The sequence below is a fragment of the Eubalaena glacialis genome, chromosome 14, assembly GCF_028564815.1.
Source record: "Eubalaena glacialis isolate mEubGla1 chromosome 14, mEubGla1.1.hap2.+ XY, whole genome shotgun sequence".
Taxonomy (NCBI): Eukaryota; Metazoa; Chordata; class Mammalia; order Artiodactyla; family Balaenidae; genus Eubalaena; species Eubalaena glacialis.
The window spans coordinates 79,943,501-79,967,606 of record NC_083729.1 but is presented as its reverse complement, the minus strand read 5'-3'; the positions used below and the strand labels follow the sequence as shown (position 1 = coordinate 79,967,606).

General features: G+C 38.8%; 1 protein-coding gene across 5 annotated transcripts in view; it reads left to right on the top strand.

The window, feature by feature from the left end:
* Positions 1–24,106, top strand: part of IMMT (inner membrane mitochondrial protein) — a 67,402-nt gene that overhangs the window by 19,360 nt on the left and 23,936 nt on the right. For 2 of the 5 annotated variants that reach the window (XM_061168757.1, XM_061168759.1), the window contains exons 2-5: positions 15,703–15,776; positions 16,672–16,861; positions 21,744–21,855; positions 23,774–23,878. In XM_061168757.1, coding sequence (XP_061024740.1) covers positions 15,703–15,776; positions 16,672–16,861; positions 21,744–21,855; positions 23,774–23,878 — 481 coding nt within the window. Of the gene's footprint in view, positions 1–15,702; positions 15,777–16,671; positions 16,862–21,743; positions 21,856–23,740; positions 23,879–24,106 lie in introns of all 5 variants that reach the window. The other 3 variants (XM_061168756.1, XM_061168755.1, XM_061168758.1) reach the window with 2 other exon arrangements.

Here is a 24,106-nt window from a genome sequence, read left to right as displayed (position 1 = left end):
ATTCAGCACCACCAAACCAGCTCTACAACAAATGCTAAAGGAACTTCTCTAAGTGGGAAACACAAGAGAAGAAAAGGACCTACAAAAACAAACCCATAACAATTAAGAAAATGGTAATAGGAGCATACATATCGATAATTACCTTAAACGTGAATGGATTAAATGCTCCAACAAAAAGTCACAGGCTCGCTGAATGGATACAAAAACAAGACCCATATATATGCTATCTACAAGAGACCCACTTCAGACCTAGGGACACATACAGATTGAAAGTGAGGGGATGGAAAAAGATATTCCATGCAAATGGAAATCAAAAGAAAGCTGGAGTAGCAATACTCGTATCAGATAAAATAGACTTTAAAATAAAGAATGTTACAAGAGACAAGGAAGGACACTACATAATGTTCAAGGCATCAATCCAAGAAGATGTAACAATTATAAGTATATATGCACCCAACATAGGAGCACCTCAATACATAAGGCAACTGCTAACAGCTATGAAAGAGGAAATTGGGGCTTCCCTGGTGGCGCAGTGGTTGAGAATCTGCCTGCCAATGCAGGGGACATGGGTTCGAGCCCTGGTCTGGGAAGATCCCACATGCCGCAGAGCAACTAGGCCCATGAGCCACAACTACTGAGCCTGCGCGTCTGGAGCCTGTGCTCCACAACAAGAGAGGCCGTGACAGTGAGAGGCCCGCGCACTGCGATGAAGAGTGGCCCCCGCTCGCCGCAACTAGAGGAAGCCCTCGCACAGAAACGAAGACCCAGCACAGCCAAAAATAAATAAATAAATAAATAAATAAATTTTTTAAAAAAAAGAGGAAATTGACAGTAACACAATAATAATGGTGGACTTTAACACCTCACTTATACCAATGGACAGATCATCCAGACAGAAAATTAATAAGGAAACACAAGCTTTAAATGACACAATAGACCAGATAGATTTAATTGATATTTATAGGACATTCCATCCAAAAACAGCAGATTACACTTTCTTCTCAAGTGCGCACAGATCATTCTCCACGATAGATCACATCTTGGGTCACAAATCAAGCCTCAGTAAATTTAAGAAAATTGAAATCATATCAAGCATCTTTTCTGACCACAATGCTATGAGATTAGAAATCAATCACAGGGGAAAAAAACGTAAAAAACACAAACACGTGGAGGCTAAACAATACGTTACTAAATAACCAAGAGATCACTGAAGAAATCAAAGAGGAAATCAAAAACTACCTAGAGACAAATGACAATGAAAACATGACGATCCAAAACCTATGGGATGCAGCAAAAGCAGTTCTAAGAGGGAAGTTTATAGCAATACAAGCCTACCTCAAGAAACAATAAAAATCTCAAATAAACAATGTAAACTTACACCTAAAGGAACTAGAGAAAGAAGAACAAACAAAACCCGACGTTAGTAGAAGGAAGGAAATCATAAAGATCAGAGCAGAAATGAATGAAATAGAAACAAAGAAAACAATAGCAAAGATCCATAAAACGAAAAGCTGGTTCTTTGAGAAGATAAACAAAATTGATAAACCATTAGCCAGACTCATCAAGAAAAAGAGGGAGAGGACTCAAATCAATGAAATTAGAAATGAAAAAGGAGAAGTTCCAACAGACACTGCAGAAATACAAAGCATCCTAAGAGACTACTACAAAAAACTCTATGCCAATAAAATGGACAATCTGGAAGAAATGGACACATTCTTAGAAAGGTATAACCTTCCAAAACTGAACCAGGAAGAAATAGAAAATATGAACAGACCAATCACAAGTAATGAAATTGAAACTGTGATTAAAAATCTTCCAACAAACAAAAGTCCAGGACCAGATGGCTTCACAGGTGAATTCTATCAAACATTTAGAGAAGAGCTAACACCCATCCTTCTCAAACTCTTCCAAAAAATTGCAGAGGAAGGAAAACTCCCAAATTCATTCTATGAGGCCACCATCACCCTGATACCAAAACCAGACAAAGATACTACAAAAAAAGAAAATTACAAACTAATATCACTGATGAATATAGATGCAAAAATCCTCAACAAAATACTAGCAAACGGAATCCAACAACACATTAAAAGGATCATGCACCATGATCAAGTGGGATTTATCCCAGGGATGCAAGGATTCTTCAATATACGCAAATCAATCAATGTGATACATCATATTAACAAATTGAAGAAGAAAAACCATATGATCATCTCAATAGATCAGAAAAAGCTTTTGACAAAATTCAACACCCATTTATGATAAAAACTCTCCAGAGAGTGGGCACAGAGGGAACCTACCTCAACATAATAAAGACCATATATGACAAACCCACAGCAACATCATTCTCAATGGTGAAAAACTAAAAGCATTTCCTCTAAGATCAGGAACAAGACAAGGATGTCCACTCTCGCCACTATTATTCAACATAGCTTTGCAGGTCCTAGCCACGGCAATCAGAGAAGAAAAAGAAATAAAAGGAATACAAATTGGAAAAGAAGAAGTAAAACTGTCACTGCCAGCAGATGACATGACACTATACGTAGAGCATCCTAAAGATGCCACCAAAAAACTATTAGAGCTAATCAATGAAGTTGGTAAAGTTGCAGGATACAAAATTAATGCACAGAAATCTCTTGCATTCCTATACACTAATAATGAAAGATCAGAAAGAGAAGTTAAGGAAACACCCCCATGTACCACTGCAACAAAAAGAATAAAATATCTAGGAATAAACCTACCTAGGGAGACAAAAGACCTGTATGCAGAAAAGTATAAGACACTGGTGAAAGAAATTCAAGATGATACCAACAGATGGAGAGATATACCATGTTCTTGGATTGGAAGAATCAATATTGTGAAAATGACTACACTACCCAAAGCAATCTACAGATTCAATGCAATCCCTATCAAATTACCAGTGGCACTTTTTACAGAACTAGAACAAAAAATCTTAAAATTTGTATGGAGACACAAAAGACCCTGAATAGCCAAAGCAGTCTTGAGGGAAAAAAACGGAGCTGGAGGAATCAAACTCCCTGACTTCAGACTATACTACAAAGCTACAGTAATCAAGACAATATGGTACTGGCACAAAAACAGAAATATAGATCATGGAACAGGATAGAAAGCCCAGAGATAAACCCACGCACCTATGGTCAACTAATCTATGACAAAGGAGGCAAGGATATACAATGGAGAAAAGAGAGTCTCTTCAGTAAGTTGTGCTGTGAAAACTGGATAGCTAGCTACATGTAAAAGAATGAGATTAGAACACTCCCTAACACCATACACAAAAATAAACTCAAAATGGATTAGAGACCTAAATATAAGACCGGACAGTATAAAACTCTAAGAGGAAAACATAGGAAGAACACTCTTTGACATAAATCACAGCAGGATCTTTTTTGATCCACCTCCTAGAGTAATAGAAATAAAAGCAAAAATAAACAAATGGGACCTAGTGGAACTTAAAAGCTTTTGCAAAGCAAACGAAACTATAAACAAGACGAAAAGTCAACCCTCAGAATGGGAGGAAATATTTGCCAATGAATCAACGGACAAAGGATTAATCTCCAAAATATATAAACAGCTCATGCAGCTCAATATTAAAAAAAACAAACAACCCAATCAAAGAATGGGCAGAAGACCTAAATAGACATTTCTCCAAAGAAGACATACAGGTGGCCAAGAAGCACATGAAAAGCTGCTCATCATCACTAATTATTAGAGAAATGCAAATCAAAACTACAATGAGGTATCACCTCACACCAGTTAGAATGGGCATCATAAGAACATCTACAAACAACAAATGCTGGAGAGGGTGTGGAGAAAAGGAAACCCTCTTGCACTGTTGGTGGGAATGTAAATTGATAGAGCCACTATGGAGAACAGTATGGAGGTTCCTTAAAAAACTAAAAATAGAATTACCATATGATCTAGCAATCCCACTACTGGCCATATACCCAGAGAAAATCATAATTCAAAAAGACACATGCACCCCAGTGTTCATTGTAGCACTATTTACAATAGCTAGGTCACGGAAGCAACCTAAATGCCCATCGACAGACGAATGGATGAAGAAGATGTGGTACATATATACAATGGAGTATTACTCAGCCATAAAAAGGAACTAAAGTGGGTCATCTGCAGAGACATGGATGGATCTAGAGACTGTCATACAGAGTGAAGTAAGTCAGAAAGAGAAAAACAAATATCGTATATTAACGCATGTATGTGGAACCTAGAAAAATGGTACAGATGAACCTGTTTGCAGGGCAGAAATACAGACACAGGTGTAGAGAACAAATGTATGGACACCAAGGGGGGAAAGTGGTGGTGGGGTGTGGTGTGAGGAATTGGGAGATTGGGATTGCCATATATACACTAATATGTATAAAATGGATAACTCATAAGAACCTGCTGTATAAAAAAATACAAACAAAAAAGACATAATAGTAAGTGTTGAGAAAAAGGAGGAAAAACTGGAAACTTCATTCATTCTTGGTGCAAATATAAAATGTGCAGCTACTTTGGAAAACAGTTTGGCAGTTCCTCAAAGTGTCAAGCATAGAGTTTCCACATAACCCCAGCAATTTCACTCTTAGGTTTCAACGCAAGAGGACTGAAAATCTATGTCCACACAAAAACTTGTACAAAAATGTTCACAGCAGCACTATTCCTAACAGCTAAATGCAGAAGTGACTCAGTGATCATCAACTGATGAATGGATAAATAAAATGTGGCAATTGACACAATGGAATATTATTCAGCAATAAAAAGGAATGAAATACTAATAAATGGTACAACGTGGATGAACGTTGAAGACATGCAGAGTGGAAGAAGCCAATCCCGAAAGATCACAGATGGTGCAGAGATCAATGAAGAGGTGAATCGAACCTCACCCTTATGAGGTTGAGAACTTGGTGGAGAAATTTGATCATATTCACCCATTAATTGCTTCAGTTTTTTAGCATGAACTTTCCCCAAATAGTGAGACTGTGCAACAACTGAGGAGCTAAAAACCATGAGGCAGAGATTAAAAAATCTATTTTTTGTCCAATACTCCACTCCCATTCACCTGAAACCAAGCACAAGCTTGTTATAACAATTAAATAATTCAAAGTTTAGAATTACATCAACATAGATCAATCATCTGAAAACTCATACAATGCATCTTCAATTTCTTATTTTGCTTCCTGTAAATCTGAAAGTAAAGCTAACTTTTTGAGTATGTATTTTACCCTTGAAAAAGAAATAATATTGTTTATTTTAGAGAAAGTGATCCAAAATTTACACCTCTGAATTTGAAGATAGCACTCGTGAGTTTTAATATATTTAGTCTAAACTAACACTTTTAGAGTTCTGCTTGCTTTCAAGTCAAAGTATCAGCTTCAGTATAAAAAATACTAACAATTTAGAAGCCCTTTATTTTCAACCTACCTCATAATGTGAAACCCACTGCAATTCAAATTATGGCACTATTCCTTATAAGCCTTTTACAAAAGGTATCTGTAAAAAGTTCAGTCTTTGCTCATTCAATGTGGTATCTATGAATAAAATAAAGGGAGGTAAGACATTTAGGGTAATATTTTCAATCTTCACCTGGATATCATTTTATATACTATCTCAAATCTTAATTTCCTAAGTGCTTGCAAGGCTAAAGTACTGGCTTTTTGCTTTATTAGAATGACAATTTTAGTATGAAAACATTTAGTAAGCCTCTGATATTTACTATGGTAATATATTTTTTAGTCCAGAAAATACCATTCTGAAGGAGAAGTTATCAGGGCACCTGTAGAACTCTGGACTTTATGGAAATGATCTGGGGCATCCAGCCGTAGTACTTCGTGTCTTATAGCAGACATGTTACTGACTTCTACTGACCTTTGTAATTGCTAAAATCCCAGAGGTAGCATCTCTCTCCCCACATTGGCTGCCTTCTCACATCTGGTAGTTAATGTAAGTACCAGAGCGAGCGGGGGCTACTCTTCCTTGCAGTGCGCAGGCTTCTCTCGTTGCAGAGCACGGGCTCTAGGCACGCGGGTTCAGTAGCTGTGGCATGCACATTCAGTAGTTGTGGCTCGCGAGCTCTAGAGCGCAGGCTCAGTAGTTGTGGCACAGGGGCTTAGTTGCTCCGCGGCATGTGGGATCTTCCCGGACCAGGGATCAAACCCGTGTCCCCTGCATTGGCAGGCGGATTCTTAACCACTGCGCCACCAGGGAAGCCCTTTGGCTTGTTTCTTGTCCGCAGAGGTCCATACTTTACGTTCCCGGAGGAGCCAGCTAAGTCACTGAGTGCCCCTGCATCCATTGCTGGGGGGGGCGCCGGGATGGGGTGGCGGGCGGTGATAGTGGCAGGAAATAGCCTAGAGTGCACTTCCTCCCACCCCCAATGGCTAGTGCTGTGGCCTGGGGCATGCACCTGGCAGCTTGGCCTCTGCTGCCCCATCCTTCCAGTGCTTTCACAGGCTCCCTCTGGCATTCCAGATTTGAGGACTGCTTACAAAGCACTAAAACTGTGTACCCCAGCCTGAGGACGGCCACCATTCCAGCCTGCAGAGGTTGGTTCTTTTTATTATTGAGTATTTATGCTGTGCCAGGAACTTCACATATATTTCCTCATTTAATCCTCAAAAGAGCCCTCCAAGGGTAATTGTTTTATCTCCACATCACAGGTGAAAAAACTGAGACTCAGATTAAGAAACTCACCTAAAGTCGTGCAGTATATAGATTTTGCTGCATTGTAAACCACCACAAAACTTATGATTTAAAACAGCAAACATTTATTTCTCACAATATTGTGAGTTGGCTGGGCTGGCTCAGTGCGGGCTGGGTGGCCAAGGTGCCTTGTATCTGGTGAGGAGGAAGAGAGTTCAATGGCAGCTGGGTGGTGCAGACATAGCCCCAAGTCTCTCATTATTCAGTAGGGCTTGTACGAGGTGGCTGAGTTCCAAAAGCGGCACGAGGGCAAGCACAGGCACTTTCTAAATCCAGCTCGCATCTCATTTGCTGTTCTCCCATTGGCCAAAGCAGGTCACATGGCCAAGCCCAGCCTTATTGGATGGGAAACAAGGGGTGGCTACAGGGAGGGGAAATTATCGCTGACATTTTCCCCGACAAAGAATCTACCACGCACAGCTTGTAAGTGCACAACTGAAATTCAAAGCCAAAGTTGTCAGAGTTGAAAGTTCAACTGTCTTGGAGTCTGAGAATTCCGAACACCCCATGCATCGCCCAAAGTCAGCAGCCTATTGCCTGCGCACATGCAACTGTTTTGCAAGTGTGTATACATATTGTTGTCATTAATAAACAAATATAGAGTTTTAAATGTTTGTGCTGCTTCATTGATTCTTCTTCTTTAGAGACTCCTACTATATTTGGATCTCCTTTGCTCATCTGTTATCTTTATCACCTTCTTGCAAGGTGTAAATTTACTTTCGTTGGATTATCTTCATTACTCTCTTTCTTACCGTTTATTTCCCTGTTCTTTCTATGGTGTCTATACTCTCTTGTATTCCTTTTATTTCTGAAATGATTTTTTTTCTTTTACTAATTTTTTCCTGTGTCTGTCAAGGTCATTGTTTAGTAACCATGTGTGGCTCAAATTTCACGCTCAATGAATATTTTTGACTAAAAAATACAATTACTTTTTCTTTACTGCATTATATTTTATTTTTCTTGGAATTAATTGTTGTCTTTTTCAGTTGCATAGTTGTCTGGCCATTTTATTTCAGAGTTCTTTTTCCACTTTATGCGCTTTTCTTAAAGCTTTAATTGCTTTCTTGATCTCTTGCAGCCTTGTTTGAAGAGCCAGATTAGAGTTTTCATCTGCTTTGTGTCTGCATTTTTCTGGTGTCTAGTCAAAGTATTTTAGTCCAATTTTCTTTTGTAACACTTTGTGTGGCTAGATCATATTCTCCGCCTCCTTTCCAAAGTTTAAATGAAATGCGGTGACCTGAACTACTGTGAACACATTTTTGTGGAGAGGGAATGGCCTAGGGTACCTTTCCCAGCATCATGGCTTGAGGGCTCCCTCTTGTTACAGTGAAGGGCTCAAAATATGGCTACTTCTCTGCCTTTCAGAGCTAAAGCTCGGTTCAGAAAAGCCTTCCTCATAACCCTCCAGAATCTCATCCCATCACAGCATCAGGCTTAGACTAGTGGAGCAGGGCCTTGCCGTCAAATCAGATCCCTTTGCAGGTAAGACATCTTGAATGTGGTCTGTTGGGTACAGTTCCTTAAGTGCTTTTCCTTTCAGTCTAAAGACCTGAGCACTAAAGAGACAAGTTATCTGTTCCCCATATACCCTACACACAATACAGTGTGACACTCTCATCCAAAGAGGCACACAGCAGTCACCGTTCATAACAGATGTCAAATCCAACTGGCACATGTTGCTGCTTGCCTAATTAGGACTTAGTCCTCTTGCTTGGGAATGTTTCTCCATAGCTCTTTTTTTTTTATGGCTGCACTGCGCGGCATGCGGGATCTTAGTTCCCCAAACCCGAGCCCCCTGCCGTGGAAGCGCGGAGTATTAACCACTGGACCGCCAGGGAAGTCCCTCTCCATAGCTCTTGGTTCTACCCTCTGGGCTTCAGGTTTCACCCTTTGAATCATCCTTCCTTTTCTTTTTTTAAATTAATTAATTAATTAATTTTTGGCTGCGTTGGGTCTTGGTTGCTGCGCGCGGACTTTCTCTAATTGCTGCGAGCGGGGGCTACTCTTCACTGTGGTGCGCGGGCTTCTCATTGCGGTGGCTTCTCTTGTTGCTTCTTCTTCTCTAGGCGCACGGGCTCAGTAGTTGTGGTGCACGGGCTTAGTTGCTCCGCGGCATGTGGGATCCTCCCGGACCAGGGCTCGAGCCCATGTCTCCTGCATTGGCAGGCGGATTCTTAACCACTGCGCCACCAGGGAAGCCCCATCCTTCCTTTTCCAGATACGTCGCCTGTTGACAGCTGAATCGTTTTCTCAGACTGCTTTCTGTCTGTAGAAGTTCTAGAGTCCAAAAACCTCTATTTGTTTTATACTCTTTTCACCTTTAAATCCAGGCCGGCCTGTTTTTCATCTTAAGGACTTTGTGGGTTTCTTGTGGGTCTTACTGGGGTTTTCTCCATTAGACAAAAGCCACACCCACAAATCTGATCAGAATAAGCTCTTCTCCAATTTTGGGCTCGCTGTGAGGCTGCTGTGGTCTCAAACCCCTAAGATTTTCCGTTGCCCTCTTGTTTAATAAAAAGAATATGGGATGCATACTCTTAAGATCCTTAATGGGCCTTTTCTCAGTATAAAAAGTTCTGTGAGGAGTACCTCCTGAGATCTTTCTGAGGTCTTAAAGGATCGTTGCTAACTGGACAGGCTGAGAATGAGAAACAGTCTTATTTTTTAACCCACCAAGTACTGGCTCCTTTATATTTCCTTCAAATTTTGCTTGAAAGCTAAACAGTTTTTTTTGGTTTGTGTGTGTCAGGAGCCCGGCTCTATCATTATCATACTCTGCTAGAAGGAAGCAGTTGGCACATGTGAACGTTCTGCTTAGTACTCTCTTTAGCTAAATCCATCAGTTCATTAGGTATAGCTATACCTAATTTTCTATTTTCCATGTCTTACCACGGGGGTGACAATTTTGATAAACTTCTGCCACTACATACAAAGACCCCTCTTTCCTCCAGGTTCCAAAAATATTTTTCTCACTTTTCTTAAGCCCTCACCAAAACAGCTTCTGTGAAGGCCATTAGGCTTCTGCTGACAGTCTTCTCAAGGCCCTTCCAACTTTCACTCCCCACCCCCCAGTCCCAAAGTCATTAACACGTGCTTTATGTTTTATAGTAGCACCCTATTTCCAGGTACAAGCATCTGTTTGGTTATAGCTGTAAAACAGATCACCCCAAACCTAGGCTTTATTTATTCTTTTATGGTAAATAATATTTATTATTTTACAGATAAAAATTATATTGTATTATATATACTTATAAGGAAATAACATATAAGTAAATATCTTTCATTTCTAAGTAGGTTCCATTAGGAGGTTCTTGGGGTCTCACGAGCTTGCAAGGTTCTGGGGAAGTGGCAAGGTTCTAGAAAAGCATGTGAGATGTGAAATATGGCAGTTTTTGGAAAATACAGTCTGTCACAATTAATAAATGAAAACCAAAAAAACCGCACAATTGTTCATCATCAGAGGATAACTGGATAAAAGGATAAAAAGAATCAACCATTTATCCTGCCTTTCCTATATGAACTGTACTATTGAGTAATCAAATTGTGGATGAGGAGAAGCATCTCTTTATAAAATACATCAAATTATAAATGAAAAATAGAATTAGAGACCACTTTTTGCAACTTCCAATAAATTAATGGATCTAGACATTGTACATAAGCACAATTGATAACAGCACAAAAAGAGAGGCAAGCAGACGTTGTGTGCCTCCCAATGAAAGAAAACACCACCCCCTAAAGTCTTGCCAAAGAGAGTAAACCTGAGTCTGATCAAGTGTCTGGTTCCAGCTCCAGCTTGCAGGAAATACAGAGGACAGGAACATGTTAAATTGCACCTTGAACAAAATCCAGTCTGTGGAAAATTCTGCAGGTTGAACAAGCAGATTTCTTCAACTGAATGATTACTGGAGGGAACACCTATAGAGTAAAAGACCTATGGATTAATAGACTTAGAAGATATCCATATTTTTTTAATAGGCAAGACTAAACTTTGTATCTAGGGATTCATACTTGGGTGATAAAACCATAAAAAACTTAAATTTCCTGACTCTTAAAGCTCTGGAATGTAAAATGCAACATAGACTATGACGGTAGCCTAATGAACAGCATACTTAAATTTTTTAAACCAGGAGCCACTATTTCAGATAAAAACCTATTTATTTGCGTCAGGATACAATCAATTTTCTTTTTTTTGTACAGAAGTATGAAACTTTTTTTAAATTAATTTTTAGGCTGCGTTGGGTCTTCATTGCTGTGCGTGGGCTTTCTCTAGTTGCGGCGAGCGGAGGCTACTCTTTGTTGTGGTGTGCAGGCTTCTCATTGCGGTGGCTTCTCTTGTTGCGGAGCATGGGCTCTAGGTGTGTGGGCTTCAGTAGTTGCAGCGCGTGGGCTCACTAGTTGTGGCTCGCGGGCTCTAGAGCGCAGGCTCAGTAGTTGTGGCACACGGGCTTAGTTGTTCCACGGCATGTGGGATCTTTCTGGACCAGGGATCAAACCCATGTCCCCTGCATTGGCAGGCGGATTCTTAACCACTGCGCCACCAGGCAAGTCCCAAGTGTGAAACCTTTTATTGCTACTATTTTTTGGTCATAAAAGATGAAGTTTTTCACATTTTATCCCTTCTTAAATCAGGGTGCATATTACAGTTGTTTAATTGAAAGCTCAGCTTTCAAAAACAAAAACAAAAGCAAGATATCCAGAAAAATTCTGAAAAAGAATAGTACTAGAAGAGAGGACTAGCTCTACCAGGTTAAAACCTAATTCTAAGATGCAGTAGTTAAAACATTGTGGTATTAGTCTATGAATAGAAGTGTGTGAATAGGTGGAACAGTGGAACAAATTAGGAAATCTAAATGCATCAAGGAATTGAGTATATTTTAAGGTGACATTTCAAATTGTTGGGGAAAAAATGGATTATTCAGTCTACAATTTAGGGAGCACTGAATAGACATTTAGGAAAAAATAAAGTTGAATCCATGCCATATACTTTACACTGGATTCAAAGATTTAAATATAAAGAAGATGAAACCATGAGAGTAAAACCATGGAAGACTTATTTTATCATCGGAGGGCGGCTTTCTAAGAATAGGAGAAAACCCGGAAGTCATAAAAGATGGACACTTTTGGCTATAAAAGTATCACAAACTGGATAAAACCATTTGCAAGTAGCAGGGACATGGCTAATATTTCCTCATATGTAAAGAACACTTAGAACATGAAGATGGTCAATCTTATTTAAAAGTGGTCAAAGGATACACTCTGATAGTTCATAGAAAAGGAAATAAAATAGATCATAAATATATTAAAAGATGCGCCGTCATAACAAAGGAAACTGTGATTAAAACTGCACTGCAAGGCTGTTGGAGAGGCTGTGGGAACCCGCGTCCCCTGCACTGGCACGCGGACTCTTAACCGCTGCGCCACCAGGGACGCCCCTAATACGGCAATATTTACCAACGTTTCAGATGTTACTTTTAGGAATACTTTTAGGAATTGACCCCAAATGATGTATGTTTCTCATTGTTTATTATAATAAAAATTTAAACAAAACCTCAGTCACCATCAAAAAGAGGCTGGTTAAATATATTAAGTGACAACCGTTGGAGGCCAGAGGGAATGAAATGTACCCACCGAACTGAGAGCGTCTTGAGACCAAAACACAAGGCAGGCAGCTCCACATAATCAACAGATCAGTTTATTATAAGGTAACTTACAGGACGGGATCCGGCAGACAGTGATCCGGAAGCGTTCACAACTGCACTCTGCATGTCTGAGGGGCTATTGGGACGATTTTATAGTTAACCTAGAGTACAGGGGTACGTGCTTGGGAACAGGACGTGCATTCCTAAGTCAAGATGATTGAGTGGGTAACTGGTCTCATGGGTAGGGGAATACGGCAGCAAAGGTATTCAATGTTTGGGGACTAACAGCATAGAGGCCCCTTGGTCCTAATGATTATTAAACATTATCTATTAACTACAAAGCCTTTGATGACAGAGAAGCGATTTACCACACAGTACCATCCTGGGCAGGGTCTGTGGAAGGACAGGAGGAACTGTATGGGCCTAAGATGGCATCAGTTATGCTAACAGCCGTGCAGCCAGCCATACAGTGGAGTACTGAATCACTCACATCCAGTAGGAAGATTTCCATGTGCTGGTATAGAATGAGCTCAAGTGTATATTGTTGAGTGAACTTTAGTACAGGACTGGGTGTATGTTATGGTTTCGTTTGTGTAAAGGAGGCGTGCCCGGAATTCTCTGTCACAAAATATCTGAATATATAAGAAACAGATTAGCATTGGTTGCCTATGGAGAGGGAATCTAAGTGGCTGGAAGACAGAAGTATGAGGGAGACTTCACTCTGTATGTAACTAAACATTTTGAATTTTGATTTTGAATTTTAGATTTTAAATTTACTTAATGCTAGGAACTATAAACTTACAATCACATCAAATATATCTGTCAAAGGGAGGGAAGAGGGGCAAGGTAAAAGTAGAAGATGGATAAAGGAACAGATTAAAAAGTATATATTGCTGTGAATTAGAGTGTTCTCAAACTCTAGTGTTGAATTTGGCTCTGTATTACACAGAATCAAGTATCCATTATTATGTTTGCTGCTTGACATTCCAATTAGCTAATTATCCACCGTTAACAGTGCCTTAATTTTTGACTTGAATACCTTTTTATACCCATTGAGGTAAAAAAATGCTTTCTTAAACAAAACACATCTTTAATGGTTTCCTAATATTTCATCCCTAAGTGAACAAAATGGAGTTGTTGATACATGAAAGTAGATGCAATTCTGTTTGAAATTTCATGCTACTTGCTTTATAGAACAGTAGTAAAACACCCTTTTCTTGTAATTTCAGTTGAGAATTCTACACTAAGGGTAATAATTGAAATACTTTTAAAATACCAATTATAGCTGCTTTACACATTGTAAAACATACAGTGTTTCCTCCCCCAAATGTATTAATATGTTAATTTGATGTTTACCTCTAGGCTTTGTTTTGGCAAATAGAATGTAAATGCAACTATAATTCTAGAGTAATTTCATGTGCTCTCTGATCATGTGATATATTTTCTTAAAATTTAAGATACTTTTAAAAGGAAGTTTGTGTTTTTCTGTAATTCCTTAGATGCAGTTTCATCAAGGAACCTAGAGAAAGCATTTTTTTTCCCTTGCTGCTGTTTGATTTCCTACTTGGTATAAAGAAAGATTTTATTTCTGGATACAATAAGTTTGAAATTTCAAATTGATAGCTATGAATGGCCTTCAGTTTATCAAAACCCTCCCCAAATAGTATCTAGATGCCCGTTTATTTGTTTTATTTAAGGGATCTACATTTTGTTAAGAAACATTTGATGTTATGTGCTTTACTTTGATTAAAACAAATCACACAGCATTGTCTTGATCATTTGCTTTTGTGTAAAGGTAGACAACTTATATGGAGATAAGTATTTACATGAACATTTATGACATTAGTAAAATTAGTTTTTTTTCTTAAAACCATTGACTTTTAGTCTAATTATACATTAGGAGAAACCAAAATGAACTTTTAGATTTAGATGAATGCCTGTTGGAATTGAGTAGCTACATAATCATCGTAGAGCTGGGAAACTTGGTTTTCTGGGTAGATTAAGCTAAGGTTGGATCTCTGCCCTGAGTGGATTCATATGTATCTTATAGTGCAGTGTTGTTTGCTAGACTCTGTAGGTGATTTTTCAGATGTCTGCGTTTACAAAGTGAAAATAGATATTTTACACTTTGTTTTGTTTTTTCTTGCCAATTAAGAAAACATGGTGCTTCCTTGGTGGCGCAGTGGTTAAAAACCTGCCTGCCAACTCAGGGGACACGGGTTCAAGCCCTGGTCTGGGAAGATCCCACATGCTGTGGAGCAACTAAGCCCGTGTGCCACAACTACTGAGCCTGCGCTCTAGAGCCTGCATGCCACAACTACTGAAGCCCGCGTGCCTAGAGCCTGTGCTCCGCAACAAGAGAAGCCACCACAATGAAGAGTAGCCCCCGCTCGCCGCAACTAGAGAAAGCCTGCGCACAGCAACGAAGACCCAATGTGGCCAAAAATAAATAAATTTATAAAAAAGAAAACATGGCAAATTGTTTCTAAGAAATAATTAGCATACGTAACATTAAAAGTGCTGATTGGCTCCCCAGTGTTATAGCAGCAGTATTTACAATAGCCAAGAGATGGAAGCAACCTAAGTGTCCATCAACAGATGAGCGGATGAAGAAGATATTGTGTGTGTGTGTGTGTGTGTGTGTATGTGTGTATATAAAATGGAATACTACTCAGCCATAAACAAGAATGAAATTTTGCCATTTGAGCAACATGGATAGACTCGGAGGGCATTATGCTAAGTGAAATAAATTAGACAAAGACAAGTACTGTATGATATCCACTTATACGTGGAATCTAAAAAATACAGCAAACTAGTGAATATAACAGAAACAGACTCACAGATGCAGAGAACAAATCAGTGCTTATCAGTGGGGAGAGGCAAGACGGGTAGGGGATTAAGAGATACAAACTGCCATTTGTAAAATAAATAAGCTACAAGGATATATTGTACAACACAGGAAGTATAGCCAGTATTTTATAATAACTATAAATAGAATATAACCTTTAAAAATTGTAAATCACTATGTTGTACACCTGAAACTTACACCGTACATCAACTATACCTCAATTTTAAAAAATGCTAATTGATCATGGTTTCATAGTCCCTTTTTTTTGGAAATCTTAAAAGTAGTTTTATATGAGCCTTGGGGCGCAGGAAGCATCACTGTTCTTAAGGGTTTATAAATACGTTTCATGGTAAGTTGGTTTCTGAAAGTAAAATAAATTTTTGTTTAATGAAGACGTTTGTATTTGTAATAAAAGTACTACTACTGAGTTCCCAACCCTAAAGTCCTCCCAGATTCTTATAACTCTGTTGGTTGTGGTGTTTTCTCCTTCTTCTCTAGAGTTGTCTTTGTGGGAAGTTTGTACTCCGTCCATTGCGACCATGTCGTAGATACTCCACTCCAGGCAGTTCTCGGTATGTAGCATGTCTCCCTGTAAGTAAATAGGCTTTTAACTGTATGCTGAGGGGCGTGTGTGTGTGTTCGTTCTTTGGATATGACAACATCTGCTTAAAGTCTTTTTTTTTAAGAGGTACAAACACTGGAGCTTTGCCGTAATATCTTTGGAGCATTATTTATTTGTAGGCGAAAATTTGTTATGGTGCTCCTTTTGGTTCTTTGTTGACTGGATGGCATCCAAGGTAGACCCCCCACCCCTTTATGGCAAATAGATTTACATCCAGAACTCAGCACGTTGGAACTTAAAAAGTATTTGTTCTACTTGACATTTGTTTTATTGTATTTGCGGAAATGTTTAAGGGAGAGGACTGTTGAAAATTAGTGATACTTGTTTTTTGGGTTCAAAGGAAACCTCATGATTGTGAACATGCCAAGGTTTTTTTAATTTGATGTGGACCATTTTTAAAATCTATTGAATTTGTTACAATATTGCTTCTGTTTTATGTTTTGGTTTTTTGGCCTGGAGGCATGTGGGATCTTAGCTCCCTGACCAGGGATCAAACCTGCACCCCCTGCACTGGAAGGTGGATTCTTAACCACTGGACCGCCAGGGAAGTCCCTGAACATGCTAAGTTTTAAGTGTTAAAGGGCAAATTGCTTCATTCTTCCTATCCTAGATATTACTGTGTTAAAAAATTATCCATAAAGAAATATTATTTTTTGTTGTGAACATATTAAAAAACAAATCGGGGAAAGGTGATGTGCAGCTGTGGTGATAAACTGGGCTGCTGTGATCTGAATCAGTGATAGAGAAATAGAGGCTTGAGGTCTTTGAGACTCTTACATTAGTCTAGGGAAGTAGGTTTAGGAGAGCCAAAAAATAAAAATGTGTTTCCTATTTCTTTCACTTAGGTTGTCTCCTAGCAAAATTGCCGGAGCTGGCATCTTGTTTGTTGGTGGCGGTATTGGTGGCACTATCCTGTACGCCAAATGGGATTCACATTTCCGGGAAAATGTAGAGAAAACCGTACCTTACTCAGACAAACTCTTTGAGATGGTTCTTGGTTCCCCACCGTATACTGCTCCATCGCCAAAGAAGCCGGTAAGAGTTTTAAGCACAATTTCAGTTTATCCTAGAGAATACTTTGAAAAGCAGGTTGTTTTCATCTTGAAAATATTTTGCTGGGTATGTTTTCATTTTTTAAAAAATTGAAGTAATATTATGTAGAGTTAGATTTTTATCCCTTTGGAGTCCCATAAGTGCTCTCATTTAGTCCACATCGTATAGAAAATAATTATGTGGCACACAAGGCTAAATGGAAGGGGCAGCTCGGGCAGAAGTAACCCCAGCTGCCCTGTGGATGGAGGGGGTTCTGTGTCAGCCTACAGCATTGCAGCTGTCAAACTCTGTCTTAGAAGACTAAAAACATAAATGTAGAATAACCATGACACAGGACCCACATGTCATAGTTAGTAATGGCTCCTTTTAGACCTCAAAACAGCCACAGAATTTTCAGCTACATACTGATTCTGTGACGGGAATACCTTCTAGTATACCTGGAACTTTGTGCATATTCTTCAGTTTCACCCTTTTTCCCCCATTAGGCTTACAGATTTTTTTTTAAACATCTTAACATATTTCTTCTTTCAAACGGGTGCTTGAAAAAAATGTATAAAAGAGAGCATGAATTTTTGCTGATTTGGTATTGGATATTTCTTTATGCTGTGAGGCTGGACATGGCTCACCAGTTCTTTATTAGAAACTGGGTAGACGTCTGTTCTCCAGTATCTAACATGGTCTCGAGACCAATCCTATGACAGAGTTACTATGTGGAAAAGCAGGTGTCCTCTGATTTCTCTCACCTCCACCCCAAATGACTCAACATGTTCTTGGTCTTCTACATCACTTATTCTTCCATCTGAACTTTAAAATGTCTACGTGGGCTGAGGGAGGTAGTGTTGCAGCTTCAGTAGTCAAGGAGCAGAATCCTATGGCTTCATTCTGAAGTCCTGGGCCTATTTTAAGCTCCGTGACCTGGGAGAAAGAGCTGGAAGCAATTTCAGGAGCATACAGTAAGGCTGAACAGTTCAGAGTAGTGTTCTTTTCTCCCTTGACATGACTTCAGGTGTCATTCTCAATAGCCTTGGCCTCTTCTTGCTCCATTTTCCCTACCCTGCTGAACATTGCCACTTGTGAACTTTGCATGTCTGTACTCCACCACCTCAAAACTTGCACTCTTCCTGATTTGCTTTTTATGTATTAAAGATTGTACCACGCTGTCAAGTAGCTCAGTGTGAATTCTTGGATTCATCTTCACAGCTGCCCATGTTTTGTAGGTATCCTGTCTTTTTTTTTTTAATGTCATTCATTTCTTTTTTTTAAAATTCATTTATTTATTTATTTTATTTATTTATTTTTGGCTGCATTGGGTCTTCGTAGCTGCGCGTGGGCTTTCTCTACTTGCGGCGAGGGGGACTACTCTTCGTTGTGGTGCGGGCTTCTCATTGCAGTGGCTTCTCTTGTTGTGGAGCACGGGCTCTAGGTGTGCGGGCTTCATTTGTTGTGGTGTGCGGGCTCAGTAGTTGTGGCTCGCGGGCTCTAGAGCACAGGCTCAGTAGTAGTGGCGCACGGGCTTAGTTCCTCCGCAGCATGTGGGATCTTCCCGGACCAGGGCTCAAACCCGTGTCCCCTGCATTGGCAGGCGGGTTCTCAACCACTGCGCCACCAGGGAAGTCCTAGCTGTCCTATCTTGTTAGATCTCTAATGTTTATTCTTTTTCTTTCCACCATCTTTATCTCATTTCTGACCTTTATCACTTTGTATTTAAATTAGCCCTGTTCCTCTCCCCTGACACACAGCCTTTCCCACTTCCTCCCAGTCTCCAACCCCCCAGTCTCTCTTCCTAACATGATCTAGGCCATGCTTATATCAGTATCAAAGAATCTTCTAGAATAAGTGCTGTGATGTTTTCATGATATTTTCATCATATCACTTAATAAAGAACCTTGATTCCTATTGTTTTAAAGACAGAAGAGAGATTGTCTCATGTTCTGAATAAGGAAAGTGAAGCCAGGAGTGGTTAAATGTTAACCTAGGAGCTGGCTATTGGTTCCTTTATTTGTGTAGTTTATGGCTTTTGCTGGTTCTTAGGTTGATATTTAGTACCCTTGGCATTCTGGCTCTCATTTACATTTCCAGTCTTATCTCTGTATGGTCCTGCTCATAAATACTTAGTTTCATACTTGTTTACCTTACAAATATGCCCTGTGCTTTTCATTCATTCATTTACTCAAATGTCAATCAAGTGATTATTATGTACCAGGCATTGTTCCAAGGTCCGTGGTAAACTAGAGAACTAAAGAGTGATCCTTTCCATTTGTACAACTCTTCTCATGTTTGTCTTCTACTCAGAATGACTTCCTTTCTTTTGTCTTTCAGTGTTCTCTTCAAGGCCTGCATCCTTCACTACACAGCTGAATTCCAATAGCAATTAATGTTTTTATTTTTTAATTTGTACCATTTATTCAGCACTCTATAATGTTGTGCATTCTTACAAACTTGTTTCTTTTAGAAACTATGCATTTTATTTCATGGTAACCCTTTTAGTGTCAACATGGTTATTTATGCATAGACAGTAAATACTGAGAGCCTAAAATCTTTTTGATGGACATAGAATAAGACCTGTCTAAATGGTGACAAATGTTATGTTCCTGGATGGGATGTCATATAAAAATGTCATTTCTCTTAAATATTTGCATTTCTCTCAAGTCTCTCTTAAATAAGTATATATTTGAGAGAAATAATGTTTTTATGATGTGTGTGTATGTGTACATAAATACACACGCAGACATCTAATATGAATTCTAATTGATTTTTCCAGAGGGTGAAGAACCAGACAAGATGATTTTAAAGTTCATGTGGAGGAATAAGTAATGTATAAGACTAGTCAAGGACATTTTTAAAAAGTGTTGGGGTAGGGGGTCAGAGGTCACTTGCTTTTCCAGATACTGACTGTCATAATCCTGCTTTTATAAAACAATAAGGTTTTGACATAGGAATAGAAATTAGAGGAACAGAACAACGGAGTCTGGAAATAGATCATATTTATACACAAACACATACACACACATTTGTTGTGAGAGTGTGAGTTGCCAGAACCTTATGTGAAAGTGATAATATCTTAAAAATATACAAGCCCTCTGACCCAGCACTCCCTCTTCTAGCAGCTATCCTGCAGACATCACACTCTAGTGCTTTTCAGTTGTCTGTGGACAAGAATGCTTAACAAAAATCAGGAAACAAGTTGAATGTCCATAAGTAGGGGAGTAATTGACCAAATTATGGGATTTGCCACTCCATTAGGATATACAATTAAATTAGGATATTATTCAACTAAAAAGAATTTCTTGACCGGAAGTGAATGTCCATAATATGTTGTTAAATGAAAAAAAGCAGGTTACATGATAATTTGTATAATATAAAATGAACTATTTTAGTTTGTTTAAAGAAATGAAAAATTGTTTATGTATATATACCTGAGGATAGATTTCAGGGCATTAGCAGTGGCTCCCTGAGAGTGCTGGAAGGAGCAGTGAAGGGGCAAACTAAAACAATGATGTATCTTGATGTTATTTTGCTTGTTATATAGTGAGCATGCATTTCATGAGTTAAAAAATAACAAAATTTTAATAGTAAGAAAATGGATATATTTCTGATTTCTGGTAGTGACAAAATTCAGAACCATTTCTATTATGTTTAAGTAGTCATCTTAGGGATATCTGAGTCCCAATGCCAAGTTCCGGCAAAAAGGGGGACAACATAGGTGGTAAATGAAAATATTTCTGTTACTCAGTAATTTTCTGTGGCACATCACCTGGCAGTCCTGTTAATGAGTGGTGCCTTAAACTTAAGGCAGGTGGTTATTGAGAAAGAGAAAAACAGGCATTACTCACAATTGGATCATATATCTTAGTGTGCAGGTACGGGAATCTTGGAGATTAAAGAGAAAAAAGATGAATTTTCATTTTTACTCAGAGCCTTCTAAAAAAAACATTTGTTTTTAACTGAATTTATTTAGAAGACACCATAACTGGATTTAGAATGTGAATGGAAATAGCCTTCTCAGTGTTGTATATATAAAAGGAATGGTGTTTAAAGGGAAGGTTATATGTCATGTACTTTATTAGTTGCCCTAAGAGAAGTCTTTGTTACTATTAAAATAAAGAGTAGTCATTTGGAATGACATTTTTGGACTGCATTTTTCTAGTACGATGGCTTCTCTTACTATGGTTAATAAAATACATTGTTTTGGCACATATATACAATGGAATATTACTCAGCCATAAAAAGAAACGAAATTGAGTTATTTGTAGTGAGGTGGATGGACCTAGAGTCTGTCATACAGAGTGAAGTAAGTCAGAAAGAGAGAAACAAATACCGTGTGCTAACACATATATATGGAATCTAAAAAAGAAAATGGTTCTGATGAACCTAGGGGCAGGACAGGAATAAAGACGCAGACGTAGAGAATGGACTTGAGGACACGGGGAGGGGGAAGGGTAAGCTGGGACGAAGTGAGAGAGTGGCATGGACATATATACACTACCAAATGTAAGATAGATAGCTAGTGGGAAGCAGCCGCATAGCACAGGGAGATCAGCTTGGTGCTTTGTGACCACCTAGAGGGGTGGGATAGGGAGGGTGGGAGGGAGATGCAAGAGGGAGGGGATATGGGGATATATGTATATATGTAGCTGATTCACTTTGTTATACAGCGAAAACTAACACAACATTGTAAAGCAATTATACTCCAATAAAGAAGTTTAAAAAAAATTTAAAAATAAAATACATTGTTGTAGATTGTTGATACCTTTATGTTAAAAGCCTGAAAAACTTGACTTTTAAAATAATACAAGATACTTTGTGCTGCCTGTTTTTAAGAACACTATCATATCTGAAATGTTAAATGTTTTTCATTTCCAAGATTCAGTCTGGTCCACTAAAAATCTCTAGTGTATCTGAGGCAATGAAAGAATCTAAACAGCCTGCTTCACAACTCCAAAAACAAAAGGGAGACACTTCAGCTTCAACAACAGGTACTTATATTTAGAATCATTCTTTCAAAATTATAGGTAAATGAATTGTTTTAATGTATTTGTACCCATGGTCAAGAGGGGGGCCCGTCCCCATGAAGGACTCTTCCCTCACCTTGGGGAGAGAGTATTCTCACCTGTCATCTTGACTCTCATTTTAAGGGTTGAGTGGGATATGAAATTGGGCTTTATTGTGAACAGCTACTAAGTAATGGTAACAAGAATTGTCTTGCCTGCAGCACACTTATTTTTCTGTTACTTTTTCCTTTTCTCTGACTCCTAGCTTTCCCTCTCTTTAGATTTTAAGATTTGTTCTCTTTCCACACCTCTTTTTTCTACCTGTTCACCAACTCTTTCTTCTCTCTTCTTTCTTAGTGATGAAGTGTCTTGATCTAGTTTTGATCTGCAGATTTTTTTTTCCCTTGATGATTGTAATCCCACACTAATTTATAGCACTTCCTAGTCCTAACCTGGTCTGCATGCATTTGAATTTATTATATTTCTCCTTTCACTTCTGTCCTTGATTAAATCACCTGACTTTCACTCAGTAAATACTGAGTATCTACTGTGTGCCAAGTGCTGGGTGTCTTTTAGGCACTGGGGTTATAGCAGTGAACAAAACAGTAAAAACAAACACACAAATGCTGTGAAGATTCCTTAGTGGGATGAGGGGAGGGAAGTCGCATATAAATATACAAGTAAATTATGTATAGGATGTCATACATGATAAGTGTGGGAGGGAATATTGCAATTTTAAATGGAGTGGGTAAGAAAAGTTTCCCTGGAAGGTGTCATTTGGGCAGAGACTAGAAAGAGATGAGGGAGTCAGTCATGTAAAGGGCTGGTGGGGAAGAGCTTCCAGGCAGAAGGATTAGCTAGTGCAAAGGCTTGGCGTATTCTAGCAAGGAGCAAATGAAACCCGGGTAGAGTAAGAGGAGAGTAATAACAATAGTAGAGAGGGAGCAGAAAGCCTATAGTGGCAGTCTTCGGAGGCCATCATAAGAGTTTTGCTTTCTAGTCTGTGTAAGATAGGAAGTTGTTGGGAGGATTATGAGTCAGGGGATTGATAGCTGACTTTTAATAAGATTACTGGCTATTGTGGAGAATAGATAAAGGAACCACGGACAGAGCAAGGAGACCAGTTAATGGGCTTTGTGATAGTCCAACTTTAACTCTTAAATGGGACCTTCAGTTTATTTAAAAATTTTTTTTCTCCATTTTGTTGCTCCCCACCCCACCATCTATTCCACCTTCAGAATTACTCATTTCTCTTCCATCAACACTTTTATTTATAATTTATAAGCTCTTGATTTTTCAACCTTCTTTTCTTTAAAAATATGTCTATGAAGTAATTTTTTTAACTGAGTCCTGTCCTTTACTCACTCGCCATCTAAACTGTGAACTCTTCTTCTTTGTGTTTAAAATTGCCATCCTGTTCTTGCCCGCACCTCTTTCATCTCTACCACTCTTCAAAGCAATTAAAAAATGGTTTTTGGTTACTTTCTTTTATCTACCTTCTTCATTACAGGCTGTTTTCTCATTTGTTATTATTTTTCCATGTTATGTAAATCTTATGTCCCCTTCTCATGTTAAGATTTAGTACCATTTAGTACTGTTATTAGAAGGCTTGCTTGAGAATAATGGTTAAAATGCAGGTGGATGCTGACCAGACTCTCTTCTCTTGTGCTTTCCCAGCCATTGCTCATTGTGTGTGGGTTTGAGTAGTGGACAGCGCCCCTGACTGTTTGTGTGTTTGAGTAGTGGCAGCACATGTGTTTGTGTCTTTAAGGAGTGAGATGTGAAGTGGGAGGTAATAGTAGTGGATTCCTGTGTGTTTCTCTGTTAACCCAGGAAACTGTAAACACCATGTGTAACATATATTTCATAGCCCCTACAGAGGCAGCTCAAATTATTTCTGCAGCAGGTGACACACTGTCCATCCCAGCGCCTGTGGTTCAGCATGAGGAATCTACAGAAACTGATCACCCTGAAACTGGCGAAGGAAAACCCAAGCCTGCAACTTCAGGTAGTTAAATTATCTGTATTTGTGGTTATGTAAACGATATGCTCATCAAAACTATGCAATGTCTAGGCATTCCCTAAATTTCAAAGTCTGAATAAATCTTTGAAAACAAGGGGTTTAAGAGCTGACCCTTTATTTCTTCATGTTGGAATCATTGAGTGATGATGTGCTTTTAGAATCTTTATCACAAAAATGCCCTCAAGTTGATACATCTGGCAAGCACAAATGATG